At 42.4% G+C, this 26882-nt stretch overlaps 1 protein-coding gene across 1 annotated transcript; it reads left to right on the forward strand.

Annotated features, from left to right (window-relative positions):
• On the forward strand, positions 1 to 26882 carry ZBTB43 (zinc finger and BTB domain containing 43). The gene is made up of 2 exons (XM_005687147.3): positions 1 to 105; positions 24744 to 26882. Exon 2 carries the CDS (start codon positions 24767 to 24769, stop codon positions 26312 to 26314), a length of 1548 nt encoding a protein of 515 aa, XP_005687204.2. The 5' UTR covers positions 1 to 105; positions 24744 to 24766; the 3' UTR covers positions 26315 to 26882.

A 26882-nucleotide genomic window follows, 5' to 3' on the forward strand; every position in this document is an offset into this window, starting at 1 on the left:
CGCAGGCTGAGGCGGTCGCGGCAGCTACGGCTTGAGCGGGCCCGGCGCCGGCTGCGGCGGAAAGTATCCCACCGGCGGGCTATGTGAGCGCCGAGCCCTTGGCAGGTATGGCAGAGTCAGGACAACGCGTAGCAAGGGGGCAGGAATGGAAACCGGAGAGGTTTGAGGGGTTCTCTCCAGGTTCCGGCGCGCTCACCGCTGACACCGTCAGGCCCATTACGCCGACCGGGATGCCGAAGCCGCACGCGGGACCGTTGGAGTCCCGGCGCTCCGGGTCCGACTTCTGCGGTCTCTGGCCAGCCCGGAGCTCGTGCAGCGACACCGAGGCCCCCGAGGCAGAGTCTCGTCCAAGGTCACCCTCCGGTGACGGACCTCGGCGGGCCAGAGCGCTTAGAGATCCCGCCACCCCCTTTTCCCCCGTCAGACCGCCCCTCCGGCCTTTCAGGGGCGCGGAGTGGGCGCGGCTTGGCGACCTCTTGTTTGAGTCAAAGCCAGGAGAAAGACTGCGCTTGGGACTTCGCTGATCCTGGTCTCTTTACCTCTGCGTTTCACCTCTCTTGCTGTCTGTCACCTGTCATCGCCTGCCCTTTATGCCTATTAACTCGGCCTCTGTCAGCTTTGTGTTTCTCTCGAGCCCAACTCCGAGTATCTGGGTCCTGTCTTCATTTCTGTTTCCACCTTCTGTGTCCCTTGACCCTGTGTTTTCCTCTTAGTCTTTACTCTGATTCACGGCCTGCCTGTCGGTCCAGCTCTTTACTCATTCTGTGTTTCTCTGCCAGTCGTGTGTCTTTCTCTCTTGTTTCTGCCTCTCCTCAGAGGGTTTCTCTGGGCGGGGCGGCCTGCCCGGACCTCTCAGCCATGGCAGGTGACTCATGACCCTGTGAAGCTTCCTACACTGGTGACATGATCAGAGGCTAGACTGCAGTCTGACCTCAGCTCTGACAGGTGTCGCCGAAACGGTCAGGGTGTAGGAGCTTCTGGAGGGCAGAGAGAAGGCCATCTGCAGGCTGAATTAGCTTGATGAATCCTTACTTTTTCTTACCCATGGTTTTTCAGAGCTGCCGACTCTACTTCCCTTTGCTCCATTCACGTGCCTTCCAGGGTTCTAAGGAGCCTGCTCTCTGAGTTACCACTGCTTAACCAAGCCTGTGTACAGGCTGAGGAAGGGTCTGTCAGAGATCCTCTGCCCGTTGGGGCTCGTGGGGCAGTAGCAGGATTTCTGGGAGAGCTGTGTGCTTAGTTTGAAGATCATGTCACTATGTACAGTTAAATTGTGAGAAACCTAGTCGCTTGGGGTTCATTGTTTGCTCTACAAAAGTATTCAGTGGAGAAGTAAGCTGGACCCAAAAGAGCAAATATTGAATGAGTCCGCTTAAATGAGGCAAAATCATGGAGACAGAAAGTGGAGTATAGTTTTGCCAGGGGCTGAGGGTGTTGGCAAAATCTTGGCTCTCTGTGCACCAGTGCCCAACAGAAATACAGAGTCATGGAAGAGAAGGAAAGAGTGGCTTTACTGCTTTGCCAGGCAAACGGGGAACAGAGTAGGCTAGCGCCTCAAGAGCTGTGCCCCACTCCCAGGTGAATAGAGAGAGGTTATATAGTCAGACTGGGATGTGTGATTTTTCCAGTAGTCATGTATGGATGTGAGAGTTGGACTGTGAAGAAGGCTGAGCACCGAAGAATTGATACTTTTGAACTGTGGTGTTGGAGAAGACTCTTGCGAGTCCCTTGGACTGCAAGGAGATCCAACCAGTCCATTCTGAAGATCAACCCTGGGATTTCTTTGGAAGGAATGGTGCTAAAGCTGAAACTGCAGTACTTTGGCCACCTCATGCGAAGAGTTGACTTTGATGCTGGGAGGGATTGGGGGCAGGAGGAGAAGGGGACGACCGAGGATGAGATGGCTGGATGGCATCACTGACTCGATGGATGTGAGTCTGAGTGAACTCCGGGAGATGGTGATGGACAGGGAGGCCTGGCATGCTGCGATTCAAGGGGTCGCAAAGAGTCAGACATGAACTGAACTGGGATGTGTGATAGGATTAAGGCAGTAACAGTCTTGCATTCTTATGCAAAGTTTCAAAAGGGTGGGGTTGCTGACAAGATTAGGGTGTGTGCAGGGTCTTAGGTGGGCTTCCCAGGGGGCACAGTGGTAAAAAATCCACCTGCCAATGCAGGAGACTCAAGAGACTTGGGTTCAGTCCCTGGGTTGGGAAGATTCCCTTGGGGTATAAATAGCAACCCTCTGGAGCATTCTTGCCTGGAAAATCCAATGGACACAGGAGCCTAGTGGGATCTATTCTGCAGGGTCACTGAGCACAAACACACAAGCAGGGTCTTGGGTTCATTCTCCTAATCTTGATGAGCCTCTCTGGTCCCTTTAATCTTACCTCAGGTGATTTCTTGGCTGCTCCTCCCTTAATTAGCAACTGTTCTGCCCTTTGGAACTAAGAAGTTGTGGAGGCTGGAGTCTTGCCTATGAGAAACGGAGGACAAAAAGACCTCAGTGTCCTGGAGCCCCACAGGGCCCTGCTCAACATCAAGGGGGAGGAGAGGATGGAAAATTATTTAATGGATTCAGGGTTTTAGTTTGGGATGATGAAAAAATTCTGCAGACAGATAATGGTGATGGTTGCACAACTGCATGAATGTACTTAATGCCACTGATTGTGAACTTTAAATGGTTACAGTGGTAAATTTTATGTTAAGTATATTTTACCACAGTACCAAAAAAGTTGTTTAATGCAGATTCCTGAAACTAACAAGCTCTTTGAAAATATGATTTTTAAAATTCCATTCTGTAGCTTTTAGAAACATTTAATTGAACTGACGTTTCTTAATGCCTGCTCTCCACAGCCAAGGTACTTAGAAGAGGAGTTTGGTTAAAAGAATTTAGTTAAAAATTTCTACTTTTAGCACCCTGACTCTCCCTGTGTATTCACTGGACTCAGTGCAGGAATCTGCTGCATAAGCAGGAAACTAGAGGATGGTTTTACTTTTCACTTGAAGAAAAATAGTCCTTTTATTATAATAATGAGAAATTATGTGTTATTATGTGTTTTCTGGTGGGAGAGGCCTTTGTTTTATGTTTTCTTATCTAGGTTGTCAGTTTCTAAGCTAGCTTATCAAGCTTTCTTATAAGATGTAGTCGCCGAATTACTGCCATATTGAATCCCTTGATATCATCGGTTATTTTATGTACCGCCAAAGGAAGAGAAAGCTCTGGCAATTCAGCTACTGCTGTGTGCATGCTAAGTCACTTCAGTAGTGTCTCACTGACTCCATGGACTGTAACCTGCCAGGCTCCTCAGTCCTTGGGATTTCCCAGGCAAGAATACTGGAGTGGGTAGCCTTTTCCTCCTCCAGGGGATCTTCCTCACCCAGGGATCAAACCTCCGATTCCTGAGTCTCCTGCATTGGCAGGCAGATTCTTTACCAACTGCACCACCTGGGAAGCCCAATTAAGCTATTACGTGTGCCTTTTTACATGTTTAAACTTATTTAGATATTTTAAAGTTATATTCTAGTACATTTGTAAAAAGAAGAAAAGTGAAACAAACTGATTAAAATGTTCATTAACCACCTTACTATTCCTTCTCTTCTGAATACTTTTCAGTTCAGAGTTACACCTATGCTTTTCCACAGTTTGTCCTGTGTGTCATCAGAAACATTGGTGAGGCTCTCAGGAAAGCTCTAGTACTGTTTAAGGCAGAGACAACTGTTAGAACTTCCACCTGGCCATCACAACTTGATTTCAGAAATTTGAAAATGTGCTTCTTAAAATCAATTGACTGTAGCTCTATATTATTTTCAGGAACTTTTCCATTTTACCTTATTCATGTTTGCAATTAAAATACAAAGAGATTTTTGTCTCATTTGTAACATATTGAGGGGGGAAAAAAAACTTTTGTTGTGTATGTTGTAGAACATACAAAACAGCAAGTGCTATTTCTTCTGCTTTCTTGGTTCAGCTTCTTATCCTGAATTCTAGTGAATATGAGAGTGCAGTTAAAATACATTTCCTTGGCTTTATTGTAATGTTAATGGCAGGGTGAGATGGTGGATGGCATCATCAACTCAATGGACAGGAGTTTGAGCAAACTCCAGGAGATGGTGAAGGAGCGGGAATCCTGGCGTGCTGCAGTCCAAGGGTTCAAAAAGAGACACAACTGACCTGAACGACTGAACAACAACAATGATAGCAGGGTGACTGATAAGTGGAGAGTTCGTGCTTAGAACAATAACTTCTCTTTTGAATGGCAAAGAATTTTCCACACTGGATCATTTGCCCTGGAGTTTTAAGTAAAACATTCAGCTGTGGCAGGAATCAAACTTCATAAAGCAGGTAGCTTGTTTTTTAAAAATCCTGAAATAGGTTTTACCAAGTGCTCTGGCTGAGTGTGCTCAGTCGCTCAGTTGTGTCTGTCTCTGTGACCCTTTGGACTGGAGCCTGCCAGGTTCCTCTGTCTGTGGGATTTTTCAGGCAAGAATACTGGAATGGGTTGCCATTTCCTTCTCTGGGGGATTTTCCTGACCGGAGGACTGAACCTGGGTCTCCTGCATTGCAGGCAGATTCTTTACCTACTGAGCCATCGGGATGCAGAGGGGTGGGGATGGGGGGCGGATGAGGAATGTGTTCCAGTTAGAAAATATAGGTATATTTGATTGATAATGGTCTAGAGGCCAAAAAATACTTTTGTACAGGGTAGTTTAATTCTGCAAAATTACATAGATATTGACTAGTGAGAATTCCAGAAAAACATCTACTTCTGCTTTATTGACAATGCCAAATCCTTTGACTGTGTGGATCACAGCAAACTGGAAAATTCTTCAAGAGATGGGAATACCAAATCACCTGAGCTGCCTCCTGAGAAATCTGTATGCAGGTTAAGAAGCAACAGTTAGAAGTGGACGTGGAACAATAGACTGGTTCCATATTGGGAAAGGAGTATGTCAAGGCTGTATATTGTCACCCTGCTTATTTAACTTATATGCAGAGTACATCATACGAAATGCTGGGCTGGAGGAAGCACGAGCTGAAATCAAGATTGCCGGAAGAAATATCAGTAACCTCAGATGTACAGGTGACACCACTCTTATGGCAGAAAGTGAAGAACTAAAGAGCCTCTTGATGAAAGTAAAAGAGGAGAGTGAAAAAGTTGACTTAAAGCTCGACATTCAGAAAACTAAGATCATGGCATCTAGTCCCATTACTTCGTGGGAAATAGATGGGGAAACAGTAAAAACAGCGACAGACTTTATTTTGAGGGGGCTCTAAAATCACTGCAGATGGTGATTGCAGCCATGAAATTAAAAGACACTTGCTCCTTGCTCCATGACCAACCTAGACAGCTTATTAAAAGGTAGAGATATTACTTTGCCAACAAAAGTCTGTCTTGTCAAAGCTATGGTTTTTCCATTAGTCATGTATGGATGTGAGATTTGGACTATAAAGCTGAGTGCTGAAGAATTGATGCTTTTGAACTGTGGTGTTGGAGAAGATTCTTAAGAGTCCATTGGACTGCAAGGAGCTCAAACCAGTCTATCCTAAAGGAAATCAGTCCTGAATATTCATCAGATGCTGAAGCTGAAACTCCAATACTTTGGCCACCTTATGTCCAAAGCTGACTCATTTGAAAAGACCCTGATGCTGGGAAAGGTTGAAGGTGGGAGGAGAAGGAGATGAAAGGGTGAGATGGTTGGATGTCATCACCAAGTCAGTGGACATGGGTTTGGGTAGACTTGGGGAGTTGGTGATGGAGAGGGAGGCCTGGTGTGCTACAGTCCATGGGGTTGCAAAGAGTCAGACACGACCGAGTAACTGAACTGAACCATGGTGATAGAAGATGTTAACGTTTAAAGAAAGCCTAGTGACAGTTATGCAGGAACTCAACACTTTTTGTAACTTTTCTATAAATCTAAACTTATTCCAAAATTAAAACTTTATTTAAAAAATACAAAGGTAGTAGCTCAGAAGGTAGAAAAGCTGATATAACAGAAAATATCAGTCATGATTACTTTTCTTTGCCATTCACCCACAGATACAATATTTATTAGCAAGACACTGGTACGCAGTGAGTGGCACCAGCATCTCTCACATTTTTAATGTGATTTTTCTTTTCAGAAAGCGCTGTGATTTTAGTTTGAAACAAAACTAAGAAATGGGTTCCTCTTTGTCATTTATTCATGCTGTCTTTTGATGGTCATGGCATAAAGAACTTTATCCCAGGAATACAACTTTTCTTTAGGTAAGCTATAAACTTGCTAAAAATACGATTTTTTAAATTATTTACTAAAGTGGTTTCTTTTTCAGTAATTTTTTACTGAAAACTTTTTTACTGAAATAATAATGTAGTTGTATTTACATTAGACCAGAAGGTTCTCTTACTTCTGAGGAGTAGATATTGCACATTTTAAGGCCAATCATTGCCATTCTTTGTATTGTTAGAGAATTTAACTTCCAAGAAACTTTTCTAAGTGACACTTTTTTTTCCACTTAGAAAAATATTAGATTTGGAATTACATTTCTGTTTGAATCCTAACATACCACTTCTGAGATATGTGACCTTGGACAGATCTTTTAACCTTTCTGAGCTTCAGTTTAGCTCATGAGTGTGATGGTATAAAGGCTGTTGCCAGCCCTGAGTTTATATAGTCTGCTTAGTGAACTGTAAAGCATTTGGCTAAAGTATTTGAGTAGGCGTGGGGTGTTGGTATTTTTGTACATTTGTGCCAGACTAGAGATTCACTAAAGTAACATTTACAGTGTTTAAATGTGCTCTCTACAGTAAGCATGCAAATTACCATGCACTCTGACTAAGAAATCTCTGGAGGGCTTCAAGAAAAGTCACTGGTGGGTCACCTCCCCTATTATACTGTTGTCATGTGTGTTTTTAGAATATGGAATTGGTATTTAAACAGTATATAAAGCTTGACATACAAGTCCTCAGCTAAATAATAAATGTAGGCTACAATTAAACTCATCAGAGTTGGAAAGGGTCTTGGAGGTCATCTAGTTCATATTTACCCTTTGTCCTCTGCTCTTAAAAAGCCAGATTAGAACTTCCCTAGTGGTCTAGTGGTTAAGACTCTGAGCCTCCACTGCAGAGCCTCAGGTTTGATCCCTGGTCAAACCTTGCATGCCATGGGGTATGGTCAAAAAAATTTTTTTTAAAAGCCAGATTATCTTAGGGAATGATGGAGGGAGTTAGCTAGGATTGGCATGTTTGTTTTAGAACTGTTGGATTTAAAAAAAAAATCTATACAAGGTGACACAAAATTGCTAGTACTTCATTAAGTCTGAAGATGGCGAATAATTTGCTCTGATTGCATTGCACATTGTAGACTGTTTCGGTTATTTGTGAAAATATTCATCTTTACCTTCCATACTGCCTCATCTCTCAGACTATTGGGTCTGAGCTGGTGTTTTGAATTTAAGTTCCAGCTTCATCACTTACTGGTTATATGACCTTAGGTACATAGTTTAGCCTCTCTTGTCTCTCTTTTATTCTTTATAATAGGAGTAAAAAATATCTTATCAAGTGATTTTTTAATGAGGATTAATTTATGAGAATACATAAAGTGCTTTACATAGAATCTGTTACAATACATTCATTAAATAAATGGTCCATGCGATTACCTCTCCTACTGCTTATGACATTGTCCTGCTTACCCAGTGGGATTGGTAACTAGTTTACCTTGCATGCATGCTAAGTCACTTCAGTCGTGTCAGACTCTTTTCAACCCTATGAACTGTAGCCCACCAGGCCCCTCTGTCCATGGGATTCTCCGGGCAAGAATACTGGAGTGGGTTGCCATGCCCTCCTCCAGGGGATCTTCCCAACAAAGGAACTGAACCCATATCTCTGTGTCTCCTGCACTGGCAGGTGGGTTCCTTACCACTAGCGCCACCTGGGAAGCCCAACTAGTTTATCTTGCATTACTCTGTTTTTAAAAACTGCTCTATCATGACATAATTCATATGCAATTAAGAGGTTTTTTTAGTATATTCAATGAGTCAAATACCCATCAAAGATTGAGGGCAGTAGGAGAAGAGGGCAACAAAGGGTGAGAGGGTTGGATGGCATCACCGACTCAATGGACATGAGTTTGAGCAAACTCAGGGAGATAGTGAAGGACAGGAAAGCCTGGCTTGCTGTAGTCCATGGGGTCTCAAAGAGTCAGTTACAACTTAGTGACTGAACACCACCACCACAATTTAATTTTAGAATTTTTGTCTTCCCTTTTAAACAAACCAATTAGCAGTCACTCCTCATTTCCTTGCCCTGTAGTTTCTTGCAACTGCTGACTTACTTTTTGCCTCTGAAATTCGCTATTCTGGACATTTCATGTCAGTGGGATCATACAAGATTTAGCCTTTTGTGTCTGACTTCTTTCACTTGGCATGATGTTTCAAGGTTTGGACTTCTGGTATATATCAGTACTTCATTTTTATTGCCAAAAGGATGTTATGGTACATGTAGTATGTAATAAAATGGAATAATATTCCTGTATAGATGTACCATGTTCTATTCAGTCATCAGTTGAGGACATTTGGGTCATTTCCCACTTTTGGCCATTATGAATAATGCTGTTAGAGATATTCATTGTGTTTTCTGTGGGCATCATGTTTTCATCTTGGGTAGATAAAGAGTAGAGTTGTTGAGTTATATGATAACCCTGTTGAACTTTTTGAGGAGCTACAGAACTGTTTTCTAAAGTGGATGCGCCGTTTTACATTCCCACCAGCAGTATTGTTGTTCAGCCGCCCAGTCGTGTCTGACTCTTGGCCACCCCATGGCCTGCAGCACATCAGTCCTCCCTGTCCCTCACCATCTCCCAGAGTTTGCTCAGGTTCGTGTTCATTGCATTGGTAATGCCGTCCAGCCATCTCATCCTCTGACACCCTCTTTTACTTCTGCCCTCAATCTTTCCCAGCATTAGGGACTTTTCCAATGAGTCATCTGTTTGCATCAGATGACCAAAATACTGTAGCTTCAGCTTCAGCATCAGTCCTTCTGGTGAATATTCAGGGTTGATCTCCCTTAAGATTGACTCGTTTGATCTCCTTGCTTTCCAAGGGACTTTCAGGAGTTTTCTCCAGCACCACAGTTCAAAGGCATCAATTCTTTGGTGTTCTGCCTTTACGGCCCAGGTCTTACAACCATACGAGACCACTGGGAAGACCATGGCCTTGACTATACAGACCTTTGTCAACAGAGTAATGTCTCTGCTTTTCAATACACTGTCTAGGTTTGTCATCGCCTTCCTGCCAAGAAGCAATCATCTTCTGATTTCATGGCTGCAGCACTGTCTGCAGTGATCTTGGAGCCCAAGAAGAGGAAATCTGCCACTACTTTCGCTTTTTCCCCTTCTATTTGCTATGCAGTAATGGGGCTGAATGCCATGGCCTTAGTTTTTTTAATGTTTAGTCTTAATTTGCCTCTTTCACTCTCCTCCTTCACCCTCATCAAGAGGCTCTTTAGTTCCTCTTTGCTTTCTGCCATTAGAGTGGTGCCATCCACATATCTGAGATTGTTGATGTTTCTCCCGCCTGTCTTGATTCTGGCTTGTAACTCGTCCAGCCGGGCATTTCTCATGATGGACTCAGCATATAAGTTAAACAAACAGGGTGACAACAGACAGCTGTACTGCAGTGTATAAGGCTCCTGATCCTTCCACATCCTCTCTAACACTCGTTAGTATCTGTCTTATCACAGCCACCCAAGTGGGTGAGAAGTGATAGCTCATTATAGTTTCAATTTGCATTTCCCTAATGAATAATGATACTGGACGTCTTTTGTGTGTCCTACTTGGAGAAATGTCTGTTCAAATCCTTGACCCATTTTTCAATGGGTAGTCTTTTTATTATTGAATTTTAAGAGTTCTTTATGTATTCTGGAGTAGGAAGTGGCAACCCACTCCAGTATTCTTGCCTGGAAATTTTTGTGGACAGAGAAGCCTGGTGGGCTACAGTCCAGGGGGTTGCCAAGAGTCAGATACCATACCACTACCACCACCATATGTATTCTGTATACAAGTTACTGATAAGTTACCTGATTTGAGTATATTTTCTCCCGTGTTGTAAATTATGTTTTCACTTTCTTGATAGTATTATGTGTACTTTGACCTACTCTTGTTATCTTCCTGCCTACCGATTCAGTAGGTCCCATTGATTCTGTTTTCCATATTCACTGTTACTTTCATTGCCTCAAACCTAGACCATATTCACTGAAATCTTAGAATTGGCCTTTGCTTTAGGCTTCTCCTGCTTTAAGTCCATCCATAAATTATCCTTTCTAGACATTTTTCACAGCATGTCACACAGAAGTTTTCAGTGCTGCCCCCAGTGCCCCATTTAAAGCTCAGACTCAGCCTTCAGCAGGGTAGTGCCAGTCATTCTTTTCAGATCTACCTCTCACTACCCCGTCACTTGTAGAAGGAGGCACAGGCAGTGATGCCCATGCTGCCAGAGGTGGTCTGGAATGGAAGAAAGCTTTTAAGAGGGTCTTCTGGTGGTAATTTTACCAGAAAATAAGTTCTTGCCCTCAGTGTGGTGGTACCAATAGCTCAGTTTCTTCAGTGTGTCGCACTCATAATACACTCAACCTGCAAGAAATTAAAGCAGAATGCTGTGTAGTTTATAATTTTTCTTTTCTGTGTTAATAAGTGAGAGTTAGGTTTTTCCTTTGTCCATTTTTGATACTGTGGTTTTATAAAAATAGCAAGTTTTCTTATATCTTTGTTCCCTTTCCCCTTTCTTCCTCCTCTGAAACAGTTTATATAACATAGGAATTAGTTTTGAAGAATTTTCCCATAAAATATCCTGGGCCTGTGAGCTTTGGGCAGTCATTTGAATGTGCTTTGTCATTTCTCCACAGTTACTTTTTTTTTTTTAATCAGTGTGACATTGAAATTTATTAGGGGAAAATTGTCTACTGTTTTAAAGAGTTTCTGTCATGTGATTGCATTTTGTTTCATTTCTTATTCCTAATTTTCTGAATTTGGCATTGCTAGTTTTACATTATTTGTTGTTATTGCTCAGTCGCTAAGCTTTTCTTCTGCATTGTTAATTCTGTTGTTATTCCCAGCCAGTGTTCTGTCATTTTTAATTTATAGTTCAGTTTTGGAGTTCCTGTGTGTTTGTTAGTTTTCCTGTGTACCTACCATGCTTAATTTTTGTGGACATATGAAATGTAGAATTTTCTACCAGTTGTAGAAGTCTGTCATTTCTGGGTCTGTTTCTGTTGATCAATTTTTTTTCTCTCTCTCCTTATTATGAATTATATTTTCCTTCTTTGCATGCCAGGTGATTTTTTTTTTTTTTTAATTGGATGCCATACACAAATTTTACCTTAGTGGGTTCTGGATTTTTTGTGGTGTATAAATATCCTTAAGCTTTGTTCTGGAACACATTTAAGTTACTAGGAAATATTTTGATCCTTTTGAGGCTTGTTTTTAAACTTTATTTAATGGAACCAGAATTGCATTTTGTCTAAAGCTAATTTGTTCCCACTGTTGAGGTAAGATTCTCCTAAATACTCAAGGTTTTACACTTGGAAGTTTTCTTCTCTTAGATACTTTGATTATTCCTTCTGCTCCATTCATTTTGTTCTTTCTTTCAAGGACTCTTAACTAGCCATATGTTGGAACTATATTCTCTGTTCTCCGGTCCTGTTATCTTCTACCTTGCCGTTATCCTGTCTTTATCCTCCTCCTGCATTAACATTCCTCAGAGTGCTTCCACGTTATTGATTCCATTTTCTACTCCTTACCGCCTGTTTAAATTTCTGCTCTCTTTTAGTTTCCTTATATCTTGTTCTTTTTGCATCATTCTACTGTTTTATCTTCCTTAAATTTCCATTCACAGAAATCATGTTTTCATGCTTGTGGAAAACATCAGTTTAAAAAGGCTATCTAAACTGTACTCTTTGTTACATTTTACTATTTTCTTCTTTTTGGTTATTGTAGAATCTATTTACAGAATAAAACAGTGTTGGGAAACATTTTGTTCAGGTCTGAAAGTTTCCCCCCTTTTGGATAGATCATTTTGGGGTTCTTTATACCTGAATGCTGTTATAATCCACTGTTAGCTCTTTTGCTGGAGGATGGGCTGATGATCTTGACATCAGTGTTATAACTTGAGTAAAAAAAAAAAAACTGGGGCTGGAGGCTAGGTTGAGACGTTGTTAGGCAAACTTGAGCTCCATGCAATTTGTTCTGTGTTGGTGAAATTGTTTTACCAGGGGCCAACTTGTGTTTCTTTGGTCTAGCTGACAAAGGATGGGCTATGTCTTTGCTTCCTTCCTCGGGCTACTAATGAGCCCCACCTTTTCATACCAAGTCTTTAAAAATTTTCTGCTGAGGCAGTGTGCAACCTTTGGTACCCAGTGCAGCCATCTCTGAGTGTTGCCAGAATGCAGGACCTTTCCTGTGGTCTGCCCTCTTTAGCTGTGGCCTTTCCTGATGAACAGGTACCTGCTGGTCCTCTGTCAGGATTACTGCTGCCAGAATTGCCTGGTGTAGCAGGGGGAGTTGCCAGGGCAGGGTCTCCTTTTAGCCTGGCCCCATCTCCACTAGATCCTTAATTAAAATTTGTTGCATAAAGACAACTCTGATCCCTGCTTATCAGGCTAATCTTTTTGTTTCTTATATTTTTTAGTTTGGATATAGTAGATGGAAAGAATTATATGCTGCTTGCAAGTCTTCCTTTTAGCCTGGTGACCACCAAAATTTATAGTGACCATGTATAACTTGAGAATACACCACAGTTCCCTCCTCTGAATTCCTCAAGATTTGTAATCCTCTTATGGTGCTTATATCAGGCTTTGCATTGAATAACAGGATTATATGCATGGGGTTTTGTGTGTGCTTTTTTTTAATCCCCCTACCAGATGATAAACTCTGGACAGTGACATTCCTTCATTGTCTTAGAAATCCCCCTAGTACTTTGCACATAGTGTTTTATGTTGTGGGGCTTTTTAAAATGTTCTTTTGTGGTGAGTTAATTACTTCTGTGAAACTCTTAACAATTGAAATGGCAACTACTATTATATAGACCTCAATTGCTTGTGAGTTTGTAAATATTATTTCCTTCTGTGCTGTCGTGTCCAACTCTTTGCGACCTCATGGACTGTAGCGTTCCAGGCTCCTCTCCATGAAATTGTCTAGCAAGAATCCTGGAGCAGCTTGCTGTTTTGTACTCCAAGGGATCTTCCTTACCTGGGGATCAAACCCATGTCTTTGGCGTATCCTTCATTAGTACGTGGGTTCTTTACCACTGCATTACCTGGAAAGCCCAATATTGCTTATATAACAGGGAAACCTGTAGGAGAGATTTAGACTTTGCATGTTACAAGAAAAGAGAATATGTAGAAGTGCCAGAATCATTCAAATTTAAGGGTAGAGGTCAAATACTTATTAAATTACAAAGATTATCACCATCTTGACAGAGTTAAAAATAGAGTTACATGACCTTTTTCCAACTGTTTTTTAGTATGTGGTAAAAAATACATGTCATTCAGTTTGCTACTGTAACCATTTTCAGGTTACTTATATTCCAGAATTGTGCATGGCATGACTTATATTCCAGTATTGTACAGTCAGCACCACTTTCTAGTTCCGAAATATTTTCATCACCCCAAATAGAAACTCTGTCCATTAAGCAATAACTCCCCATTCCTTATTCACCCAAACCCGTGACAACCTCCAATCTACTTTCTCTGTACTTGTCTCTTCTAGATATTTCACAAAAGTAGAATTATGCAACCTCTGTACTTTGTTTCTGGCTTACCTTGACGTTCAGCATGTTTCAGTGCAGTGTTTGCAGTGTTCTCCCATGTTGTAGCGCATATCCACTGCATTGCTTTCTGTTTGTGTTCTGTGTGTGTCTTCTCAATGTAATCGGCTTGTAATGTTGTTGAAGGCCTCTCTTTCCTTACAGAGCTTTGTCCTGCTTTTCTAGATGTGTGGAGTCTCCACGTGTTAGTGTGCATATGATGCTTCTGTCTTCAGTTCTGCTCGTTTCTGCTTCATATGTATTTCTTTTGTTAGGTGCGTATATGTTTTTGTCATACACTCTTGAAAGAGTGAAACTTTTGTCAGTGTATAATATCCATCTTTGTTCTTGTAACCTTTTTGACTTAAAATCTATTTTGTCTGATAATAATATAGTCACTTCAGCTCTCTTTTGGTTTCTCTTTGCATAAATCACCTTTTCCATTATTTTACTTTGAACATCCTTGTGCCTTTGTAACTGAAGTGAGTCTCTTATAAACAATGTATAGACCGTGTTTTTTAACCCATTCTCCAAGTCTCTTGCCTTTTAACTGGAGAGCTCAATCTACTTAATTTGAAAAAATCACTAATAAAGAAGGATTTATTTCTACTGTTTATTTCTAGCTATTTTCTGTGTATCTTATGTGTTTTTTGTTCCCCTTATTGCCTTCTAGGTTTTTGGTAAACATTTCTTGCATCTTCTCAACCTTTGCCTCCTCTTTTTCCGAGATCCTAAATCATATTCACTGTCATTATTCTGCATTCTTTTTCTGGAAGGTTGCCTATCTCCACTTCTTTTACTTGTTTTTCTGGGATTTTATCTTGTCCCTTCATCTGGGACATAACTTTCTGCTTTTTCATACTGATTAACTTTCTGTAAAGTGGTTTTATTCTAGTTGTGGGGTTGTGGTTCTTGCTTCTTCTGTCTGCCCTCTGATGGAACAGGGTAAGAGGTTTGTGTAAGCTTCCTGATTGGAGGAACTGGTGGTGGGAAAAACTGGGTCTCCCTCCAGTGGGCAGGGCCTTGCTCAGTAAAGCTTTAATCCAGTTATCTGCTGATGGGTGGGGTTGCGCGCCCTCCCTGGTAGTTTTTGGGCCTAAGGCGACCCAGCCCTCTGGGCTCTGGGCTCTAAGGTCAGGGTAATGGCAACCTCCAAAAGAGTTTACGCCAAAGAAGACCTTCCCAGACAGCTGCTGCCAGTCCCCCATCCCTGTGGTGAGCCCCTGCTGACCCACACCTCCACTGGAGACCTCCAACACTAGCAGATCACTTTAGATCAGTTTCCTGTGGAGTCACTGCTCCTTTCCTCTGAGGCTTGGTGTACGCAAGGTTTTGTTTGGGCCCTCAAGACGGGAGTCTCTGTTTCCCCCAGTCCCATGGAAGTCTTGTAATCAAATCCTGCTGGCCTTCAAGGTCAGATTCCCTGGGGATTCCCAGTCCCTTTGTCGAGTCCCCAGGCTGGGAAGCCTGACAGTGGGGTTTAGAACCTTCATGACAGTGGGAGAACTTCCTTGGTATTATTGTTCTCCAGTTTGTGGATCACCGACCCAGCAGGTATGGAGTTAGATTTTATTGTGATTGTGCCCCTCCTACGGTTTCGCAGCGGCTTCTTCTTTCTCTTTGGACGTGGAGTAAATCTTTTTGGTAGGTTCCAGCGTCCTCCTGTCAGTGGTTGTTCAACAGCTAGTTGTGATTTTGGTGGCTCTCGCACGAGGAGGTGAGTGCATGTCCTTCTACTCCACCATCTTGAACCCCCCTTCAGTTCAGTTCAGTTCAGTCGCTCAGTCATGTCCAACTCTTTGCGACCCCATGAATCGCAGAACGCCAGGCCCCCTGTTCATCACCATCTTCCGGAGTTCACTCAGACTCACGTCTATCGAGTCCGTGATGCCATCCAGCCATCTCATCCTCGGTGGTCCCCTTCTCCTCCTGCCCCCAATCTCTCCCAGCATCAGAGTCTTTTCCAATGAGTCAACTCTTCTCATGAGGTGTCCTAAGTACTGGAGCTTCAGCTTTAGCATCATTCCTTCCAAAGAAATCCCAGGGCTGATCTCCTTCAGAATGGACTGGTTGGATCTCCTTGCAGTCCAAGGGACTCTCAAGAGTCTTCTCCAACACCACACTTCAAAAGCATCAATTCTTCGGCGCTCAGCCTTCTTCACAGTCCAACTCTCACATCCATACATGACCACTGCAAAAACCATAGCCTTGACTAGACGGACCTTAGTCGGCAAAGTAATGTCTCTGCTTTTGAATATACTATCTAGGTTGGTCATAACTTTCCTTTCAAGGAGTAAGCGTCTTTTAATTTCATGGCTGCAGTCACCATCTGCAGTGATTTTGGAGCCCAAAAAATAAAGTCTGACACTGTTTCTACTGTTTCCCCATCTATTTCACATGAAGTGATGGGACCAGATGCCATGATCTTCGTTTTCTGAATGTTGAGCTTTAAGCCAACTTTTTCACTTTCCCCTTTCACTTTCATCAAGAGGCTTTTTAGCTCCTCTTCACTTTCTGCCATAAGGGTGGTATCATCTGCATATCTGAGGTTATTGATATTTCTCCCGGCAAGCTTGATTCCAGCTTGTTCTTCTTCCAGCCCAGCATTTCTCATGATGTACTCTGCATAGAAGTTAAATAAGCAGGGTGACAGTATACAGCCTTTACATACTCCTTTTCCTATTTGGAACCAGTCTATTGTTCCATGTCCAGTTCTAACTGCTGCTTCCTGACCTGCATACAGATTTCTCAAGAGGCAGGTTAGGTGGTCTGGTATTCCTATCTCCTTCAGAATTTTCCACAGTTTATTGTGATCCACACAGTCAAAGGCTTCGGCCTAGTCAGTAAAGCAGAAATAGATGTTTTTCTGGAACTCTCTTGCTTTTTCCATGATCCAGAGGATGTTGGCAATATGATCTCTGGTTCCTCTGCCTTTTGTAAAACCAGCTTGAACATCAGGGAGTTCACGGTTCTCGTATTGCTGAAGTCCCCCTTATTGCCTTTTAATTGAGATTTTTGTTTTATATATTGTTTTCATTCCCTTCTTTTCTTTTTATGTATATTTTTAGTTATTAGTAGTTATCTTGAGGTTTACAGTTAACATCTTAAAACTTACAACAAACTATTATCAGTAGTATATTAAAAAGCAGAGATATTACTTTGCCGACAAAGGTCCGTCTAGTTAAAGCTATGGTTTTTCCAGTAGTCATGTATGGATGTGAGAGTTGGACCATAAAGAAAGCTGAGCGCTGAAGAATTGATTCTTTTGAACTGTGGTATTGGAGAAGACTCTTAAGAGTCCCTTGGACTGCAAGGGACTTGGACTGCAAACCAGTCAATCCTAAAGGAAATCTGTCCTGAATATTCATTGGAAGAACTGATGCTGAAGTGCCAGTACTTGGGCCACCTGATGTGAAGAACTGACTCATTGGAAAAGACCTTGATGCTGTAAAAGATTGAAGACAGGAGAAGGGGATGACAGAGAATAAGTTGGTTGGATGGCATCACCAACTCCATGGACATGAGTTTGAGCAAACTCCGGGAGTTGGTGATGGACAGGGAGGCTTGGCGTGCTGCAGTCCATGGGTTTGCAAAGAGTCGGACACGACTGAGCAGCTGAACTGACTGACTGATCGGTAATATGTGAAAACTCAGCTCCTATACACCTTCATCCCTCCCTCTTCATATTGTAATTGCCACTGATTACATCTTAATACAGCAGTCCCCAACCTTTTTGGCACCAGGGACCTTTTTCATGGAAGATGGTTTTTCCACGGAGCAGTGCTGAAGGGGATGGTTTCAGGATGATTCAAGTGCATTACATTTATTGTACACTTTATTTCTAATCCAGTGCCACCTCTGATCTGCCTGGAGGTTAGGGACCCCTGTCTTAATACATTGTGTGCCCAATAACGTAGACTTATTGTTTTATTCATTTGCCTGTTAAATCATTCAGGAAAACAGAGAAGTTGTAAACCAAAAGTATAATAATATCGGCTCTTATAATTACCTATGCTGTTACTTTTACTGGTAGCCTATTCATTCATATGCTTTGAATTACTATCAAGTGTTCTTTTATCTCAGCCTGAAGGACACCTTTATCATTTATAGAGGAAACCTACTAGTAGCAAACACCCTTCGCTTTTGTTTATCTAGGAATGTCTTAATTTCTCTCTTTTTTAAAAAATATTTACTTATTTGGCTGTGTCGGGTCTTAGGTGTCGTGTGCAAACTCTTAGTTGCAGTATGTGAACTCTTAGTTGTAGCCTATAAAATCTAGTTTCCTGACCAAGGATCAAACCCTGTGTTGATCCTGTGTTGAGAGTGCGGTTTTAGCCGTTGGGTTCCTTCATTCTTGAAAGGATAGTTTTGCAGATATCAAATTCCTGGTTGACAGATCTTTCTTATAGCACTTTAAATATGTCATGTGCTGCCTTCTGAACAGTATGGTTTTTGATTAGCAGTTAGCTGTTAGTCTTACTGAAAGTGAAAATGTTAGTCACTCAGTTGTGTGTCTAACTCTGTGACCCCATAGGGTGTAGCCTGCCAGGCTCCTCTGCCCATTCAGTTCTCCAGGGCAAGAACACTGGAGTGGGTTGCCATTCCCTTCTCAGGGGATCTTCCTGACCCCAGGGTTGGAACCCGGGTCTCCTGCATTGCAGGCAGACTCTTTACTGTCTGAGCTACCAGGGAAGTCCAGGTCTTCCTGAGGATCCCTTTGAGGTGATGAGTGGCTTCTTTCTTGCTGCTTTCACGATTCTCCATTGTCGCTTACTTTCCACTGAGAAATGGAATATTTCCCGCCATATCAGTAAACAAGGACGTCATAGTCAATAGCAGTTTCAGCCACCAGGATGGTGAACTGGTGAGCAGTGAGGGAACTCAGGATGTGAAAATGCAGGATACTGGCCCCAGATAGATGGCACGCATATCAGAGGAATGATTTCAGTGAGCCCAGACTCTTTCGTCTTCCCATACATAGAAAAATGCGAAATTCCTTAGCCTGACATATTTGGTTTTCTTTAATTATCAATACACTTTTGACTTTCCCAAATACCTGTCGTTTGTTGGAAACCTCCTATATATCCTAGCTCCCTCTCTTGCCTCCTCAGAGCAGTTTCTCAGAGCTATCTGAGACACTGTCTCCAGGGCTGCAGTCCTCATTTTGCCCCAAATAAAACTTAACTTGCAGCTCTCACATTGTGCACAAAGTTTTTTTTCCAACACCACTATTTGACTTAAAATGTATCTTATGTGGCTCTCTTTATCTACTTGGAGTTTGTTAAACTTCTTGGATGTGTACCGTTTATGTCTTATCAAATTCAGGAAATTATATCATTTCTATTTTTTCTGCTTCTGAGACTGATTTGCATGTTGGTATATTTCGTTTTCCATAGTACCGCAGATTGTGTTTCTTTTTCTTTGTTCCTAATACTCCTCAGACTGGATATTTCAATTGCTTTACATTTGAGTTTATGAAGTTTTTTCCTTTTGCCTGCTTAAATCTGCCTTTGAACTCCTCTTATGAATTTTTAACTTGTATCTGTTTCTTTGGTCTGCCATAATAAAGTACCACAGGCCAGGTGGCTTAAACAGTGAGAAGTTATTTTTTTCACAGTGTCAGAGGCATGAAGTCTGAGAGCAAAATGCTGGCAGATTTGGTTTCTCCTGAGGCCCTTCTCTTTGGCCTGCAAGTGCCCCCTTTTCGTTGTGTGTTCACATTGCACACATGCCTGATGTCTCTGTCCAAATTTCATTTCTTTAAGAACACTAGTCATCTTGGATTAGGTCCCATCCAAACAGCCTCCTTTTAACTTTACCTTTTTAAAGGCCCTAAATCCAAATATAGTCACATTCTGGAGTACTGAGGGCTAGGGCTTTAACATAGGGAAATTGGAAGGATGCAATTCAGCCCATAATGCAGCTGTTAAAATTTCCCGCTCCAGACTTTCTATTTGATTACTTTTTATAATTTCGATCTCTTTATTGACATTGTTCTCCTGATTTTCTTGAATGCTTTGTCCATAGTTTTCTTTAACAGTTTGAGCAAGTCCACAGCAGTTGACTTTAACAGATCCAACTAGCACTTAACAATGTCTGGTATTCCTCAAGGATAGTTTCTAATTTTTTTTCCCCTGTGAATGTACCTTATTTTCCTTTTTCTTTGTGTATTTTGTGTATTTCTGTGTAGTTTTTGGTTCAGAACTGGATATTTTTAGTATTCAAATGGGATAGCTCTTAAAATCAGATTCTTCCCTTCCTAGGGGATTTTTTTTTTGTTTGTGTCTTGTTGATGGCTGCTGTTGTCTATATGGCCATTTTTTCCAAACTGTTTTGCAAAGTCTGTATTCCTTGTTGCATGTAGTCCCTGAAGTTTCTGTTGCTTTAGCTCTGTGGTAGGCTGCGTCCTGACAGAGATTTCCTTAAGTGTTTGGGTCCAGGAAATAGTGGGAGAGGTGTGTGTATTTTAAAATCTTATGATGGACGTTACTGGGGAAACCACGCAGCCCAAGACAGAGCTGCATGGATCAACCAGACTGGCCAAGATGCAAAAGCCCCAGTCTTGGGAGAGCACTGTTCCTCCACCCTGGCTTTAGCTAGGTACTCTTGGAAACTGGGCCACTGTTGCAGATTGTAGCAGGAGGAAATGGCAGCTCGCTCCAGTATTCTTGCCTGGAAAATTCCATGGACAGAGGGGCCTGGTGGACTATATACATGGGACCACAAAGGTGGACACGGCTGAAGCAACGAAGCATGGACTCTCGCTCTCTTAACAAGGTTTAACAGCCTCTTCTTTGATCAGGCATTACTGTGGTTGCTGTTGAGTGTCTGATCGGATTCCAGAGTTCTGAAATGGTTGATTTTGATCATCTTAACAGTTTACTGATTGTTTTGGTAGAGGGACTGACACCTAGAGCTTCCTACTCCATTTTCTCTAACATCACTTACGGCGTCTTTTTTGTAGAACTGTTTTTAAGTCTTATCTCAGTCACATAAAATTTCACAGCAAATATTTTAAATCTTGAGGAAAAGATGAGTTATTCAGTAAGTAGTGTAGGAAAAACAGGCTTACCATTTTGGAGGGAAAAGGAAAAACTGGATCCTAACCTTCTCCTTATGCCAAAATAAATTCTTTATGTATTAAAGACTTAAATGCCTTTAGAAGAAATATGGTGCCAGGAATAAAGTCTAAATAATTCTTTTTACTTTATAACCTTGCAGTCAGGAATGCCTTTGTGTGTCTAACACAAAACCCTGGAGCTATAAAAGCAAAGATTGGATAATTTGCACAAATTTCAAAAGTTAATGTCCTGAATTTACAAAAATTACAAATCAATGAGATGAATTGCTTAACTTATTTGAACACAGAGTATGACTGATAATATATAGGAAAAACAAATGACCAGTAAATGTAAGTAGAATATCGGTCTCATTCATAATTAATTGAATGTTGATCAGAACAGTGAATCATGGATTATTCACTTGAGAAATTTGCAAACTTTTTTTGTGTTGTTTGATCAAGTTGAGGAATAGACACTGTCATTTACAGTTGGTAAGAATGTGACTTGGTGCACCCTTTCTGGAAATTAGTTTTATTGACCCAGGAATTCTACTGGTAGAGATTACCCTATAGATATTTACGAAGATAAACCAAGATAGTCATAATTTCAAAAACCCAAACAATTGAAATTCCATAAGAAGAGAGCTGATTAAATTATCATTAAGTTCATATAGGAGAAAACTATATAGCCATTAAATAGAATGAAAGTGTTAGTCGCTTAGCTATGTCCCACTCTCTGTGACCCCACAGACTGTAGCCAGCCAGGCTCCTCTGTCCATGGAATTCTCCAGGCAAGAATATTGGAGTGGGTAGTCATTCCCTTCTCCAAGGGATCGTCCCAGCTCAGGGATTGAACTGGGTCTCCTGCATTACAGGCAGATTATTTACTATATGAGCCATCAGGGAAACCCAGACATAATGAATTCCCTCTTCTTATGCTATTTTGGCGTCTTAGTCCATTCAGCCTACTATAACAAAGTGCCATAGACTGGGTGACTTATAAACAACAGAAATTTGTTTCTCCGAGTTCTGGAGGCTGAAGACCAGGGTCAAGGTGCCAGCAGGTTTGGCTTCTGGTGAGGGCCTACTCACTAGTTCGTAGACAGCTGCCTTTTCACTGTCTCTTCATGTAGCTGAAAGGGACAAGGGAATGCTCTGTTGTCTCTTCATAAGGGCACTAATCCCATTCAGGAGGGCTCTGCCCTCGTGGCCTAATCATCCCCCAAAGCAAACAAAATCACACTGGGGGAGGGCTTCAACATGCATTTGGGGGACATAATCAGTTTATAGGATGTCAGATATTCTGCCAGATACATTGAGTGACAGAACTAGGACAGAGTAGAATGTAGGTAATGAGCCCGTTTGGGTTGGAGTTTTTAAAGAATATAGATCACTTATTCTGATGCATGCGGAGAGAAGTTTCTAGAAATATATACAGGAGTTTGTAAATCGTGGTTTCTTTTGTGGGGGAGGAGAACTAGGAATAAGTGGTGGAGAGATTTTTTTTTAACAGCTTTTTGTGTTTTATGCCCTCCCGATTTTTTTCCAAATAGCTAAAACCAAAATTCTGTGGTGATGAGAGTTTACATACCTGTAGTCTGTATGCATTTATGTAGTTAACTTTTCCTTTTGAAATTATAAATAGCTTAATAGTTTATTTTCTGGTCTTTCTGTTGTTGTTTGAAATGTTCTGTGTGTGCTCAGTTGCTCAGTCATGGCTCTTCATGACCCCACAGACGGCAGCACACCAGGGTCCTCTGTCTGTAGGACTTCCCAGGCAAAAATAGTGGAGTGGATTGCCGTTTCCCTTTCCAGGGGGTCTTCCCGACCCAGGGATCAATGCATTGGCAGGCGGATTTTTTTACCGCTGTGCCACCTGGGAAGCCACTGTGAAATGTTCTGAGAGCTCTAAATAATAAATTAATACTTAATTCTAGAAACACTGCCTTACCTCTTAAAATTAGTAATGACTAATCTGGTATTTTCACATCTCCTTAGCAGATGCAGTGATGTGATAGGAAAAATAGCATAGGCTTTGGAGTCGTAGAAACCTAGATTTCAAATCCCAACATAATAAAAACTAGCTTTAATTTTAGCCTTAGGAAATTTACTTGAAATAGTGAACTTAAGATAACAGCCCTCTACATTTGTAAATTAGGTGAGAAGGTGTATAGTTCCTCAGCTCAGTTCAGTCGCTCAGTCGTGTCCAACTCTTTGCAACCCCATGGACTGCAGAATGCCAGGCCTCCCTGTCCATCACCAACTCCCGGACATGCTCAAACTCATGTCCATCGAGTCGGTGATGCCATCCAACCATCTCATCTTCTGTCGTCCCCTTTTCCTCTCACCTTCAATCTTTCACAGCATCAGGGCCTTTTCCAATGAGTCAGTTCTTCTCATCAGGTAGCCACAGTATTGGAGTTCCAGCTGTATAGCCCTTGGTATATAGTAATTACTCAAAAAACTTTGGTAGTTTCTTCTCTTGGTATCTCTCCCTGTCTCTGAAAGGTAACTTTCAACCTTTGTTGGGTTATCTGCTTCTTTTTTCTGGTACTTAGAAAATCTGCTATTTAGCAGTGTTTAGATATGGTATCAGACCCAAGTGACAAATAGCACCAATAAATCTGTTGAGAGACTTCCCTGGTGGTCCAGTGGCTAGGACTCCAGGCTCCCAGTGAGGAGGGCCTGAATTTGATCCCTGGTGAGGGAACTAGATCCCACATCCTGCAGCTGAGAGTGTGCAGCCTGCATCTGGATAGCCTGCCTACTGCAACTGAGACCTGGTGCAGCTAAATAAATACAAATTAAACCGATAAATCTGTTGGGTTTTCTTGTTTGTTTTAATGTTCTCTGGAATTGCAGAGCCTGAGCAGCATCTGTAGCAGAGTTCATCTCATTGATCACTCTTGTGAATTGTCTGTAATGCTAGACTCACCCCACAAAGTATATTTACGATAATGTAACAAGCAATCCCTTCTTCTTTGTTATAACTGTTTTCAGATTGAGTTCACTCAGTGACAGGGACAGTGTTTACTGTACTCTTTGTTCTATAGCTTTTAAAACAATTTGGAGATTACCAGAGAGAAAGAGTACCTTGCCTTGCCATTTTGTTCTGTTTCACATTATCAGAAGCTCTTAAAGGGCTAGAATTCTGACAGCAGCTAGAGCAACCCATGTTGTTTGGGAGCTCAGTGAGTTAGCCCCTGTGGTGCTAAGGAACCAAAGGTCTGACTGAACTGATCACAGCTCTTCGGCCCCTTGTCCCCTCCCTGGATTCTAGCACAGTGGTCTTCTTTCAGTTCCTTGCAGTTACCGAGATCATTTCTGCCTAAGGGACTTTACCTCTGCTTTAAGAGTCTGCCTGCAGTGTGGGAGACCTGGGTTTTGATCCCTGGGTCGGGAAGATCCCCTGGAGAAGGAAATGGCAACCCACTCCAGTATTCTTGCCTGGGAAGTCCCATGGACTGCGGAGCCTGGTGGGCTACAGTCCATGGGGTTGTAGAGTCGGAGACGACTAAGCAACTAGCTCCCCTTCTTTCCACAGTTCTTCCTCCTGTGGATTGAATTTGAGGCCTCTTAAAAATTCTGTCAGGAAAAGGTATTGTATTTGTTCTGACTAGAAATATTTATGTTGTTTTACTTGGGATTTATATAGTTTACAAATATCTCTGGATTCTGTTTTCTCACAGACACAGGCATTGTCAAGAGTTAATACCATAAATAATGGTGGGAGGTTCTTGCTTTTGGCGCACTCAACACCTGCAAGCCTTGCTCTGGGGGATGAAGGGTCCCCCGCTGTCCCCACAGGCCAGGGGTTTTTTTGAAACTATGCAACCTTGGTTTTCTTAGTGATCTGTAAATTTCTCTTTGGGCTGGAATTAGTACTAATTTTTCTTTCTCTTTTAGCACCAAACAAGATTTGTGATGAAATGGAGCCTGGAACAAACTCTTTTCGAGTAGAATTTCCTGATTTTTCCAGCACCATTCTGCAGAAACTGAACCAGCAGCGCCAGCAGGGACAGTTATGTGATGTGTCCATTGTTGTCCAAGGCCACATTTTCCGAGCACACAAAGCTGTTCTTGCTGCCAGTTCCCCCTACTTTTGTGACCAGGTACTCCTGAAAAACAGCAGGAGGATTGTTTTGCCTGATGTGATGAATCCCAGAGTGTTTGAGAACATTCTCCTGTCAAGTTATACGGGGCGTCTAGTAATGCCTGCTCCAGAAATTGTCAGTTACTTAACAGCAGCGAGCTTCCTCCAGATGTGGCATGTGGTCGACAAATGCACTGAGGTTTTAGAAGGAAACCCTACAGTCCTTTGTCAGAAGCTAAATCATGGCAGTGACCATCAGTCTCCAAGCAGCAGCAATTACAATGGCCTGGTAGAGAGCTTTGAGCTGGGCTCCGGGGGCCACACTGATTTCCCCAAAGCCCAGGAACTGAGGGATGGAGAGAACGAAGAGGAGAGCACCAAAGACGAGCTGTCATCTCAGCTCACTGAGCACGAATACCTTCCCAGTAACTCGTCCACAGAGCATGACCGGCTGAGCACGGAGATGGCAAGCCAGGACGGGGAGGAGGGGGCCAGCGACAGCGCCGAATTCCACTACACCCGGCCCATGTACAGCAAGCCCAGCATAATGGCTCACAAACGCTGGATCCACGTGAAGCCTGAGCGCTTTGAGCAGGCGTGCGAGGGCATGGATGTGCACGCACCCTACGATGAGCACCAGGTCACAGAGTCCGTCAACACCGTGCAGACGGAGTACTCGGTCCAGCCCTCGGGGGTAGAGGAAGACTTTCACATCGGGGAAAAGAAAGTGGAGACAGAGTTTGACGAACAGGCTGATGAAAGCAATTATGATGAGCAGGTGGATTTCTATGGCTCCTCCATGGAAGAGTTTTCTGGAGAGCGGTCAGATGGGAATCTCATTTGGCACAAACAGGAGGCTGCTCTAGCATCGGGCTACAGTGAGAATATTGAGATGGTAACAGGGATTAAAGAGGAAGCTTCCCACCTAGGATTCTCAGCCACTGACAAGCTGTATCTTTGTCAGTGCGGCAAGAGTTTCACTCACAAGAGTCAGAGAGATCGACACATGAGCATGCACCTCGGGCTCCGGCCTTATGGCTGTGGGGTCTGTGGTAAGAAATTCAAAATGAAGCATCATCTCGTTGGTCACATGAAAATTCACACAGGCATAAAGCCATATGAGTGTAATATCTGTGCAAAGAGATTCATGTGGAGGGACAGTTTCCACAGGCATGTGACTTCTTGTACCAAGTCCTACGAAGCTGCAAAGGCTGAGCAGAATATGACTGAGGCTTGTACCAAGTCCTACGAAGCTGCAAAGGCTGAGCAGAATATGACTGAGGCTTGTACCAAGTCCTACGAAGCTGCAAAAGCTGAGCAGAATATGACTGAGGCTTGTACCAAGTCCTACGAAGCTGCAAAGGCTGAGCAGAATACAACTTGAGTGGCAGGCACAAAAATAAACTGTGGTAATTATGCAAATCTGGGCACAGATGATGCGTGCTACTTGCTATTATGAGAGAAGCTTAAAAAAAAGGAAGATATTTCTGCAAGACCAGTTCTAAGTAGGCCAATTAAAAAATCTAATTCTTCAAATGTGTCTGTTCCCGGCCTGGAGTGGCTAAAGGGGATAAGTGCGCCCACCTCACACCTGGTAAGGTGAACCTTCAGGCCTCTTGGGAATGAAGCTGGTGAACTAGAGGGTAGAGACACCTGCACTTGGAATTGGACTCCAACCCCCCAGTTCCGTTTCAGGTGGCAGCGGTGTTTGATCAGTCATTATTACAAGGTCATATTGGAATTTTATTTTGCTCTTACTATAGATACTTAGGTAATGTGGGTTTGTTTTGGTAGCTGCTTCACTGAATGAAATGCTACTTATGTAATAGCTACAAATAATGTGATTCCTAGGATACTAAGTTGATTAACAGAGCTCTCTTATCTGGTTTTGTTCTTTCTAAAGAGTATTCTAACCAAAACTATGGAGATTATTAAGAGGGTGACATTCTAAG

Source organism: Capra hircus, chromosome 11, assembly GCF_001704415.2.
Source record: "Capra hircus breed San Clemente chromosome 11, ASM170441v1, whole genome shotgun sequence".
NCBI classification, from domain to species: Eukaryota; Metazoa; Chordata; class Mammalia; order Artiodactyla; family Bovidae; genus Capra; species Capra hircus.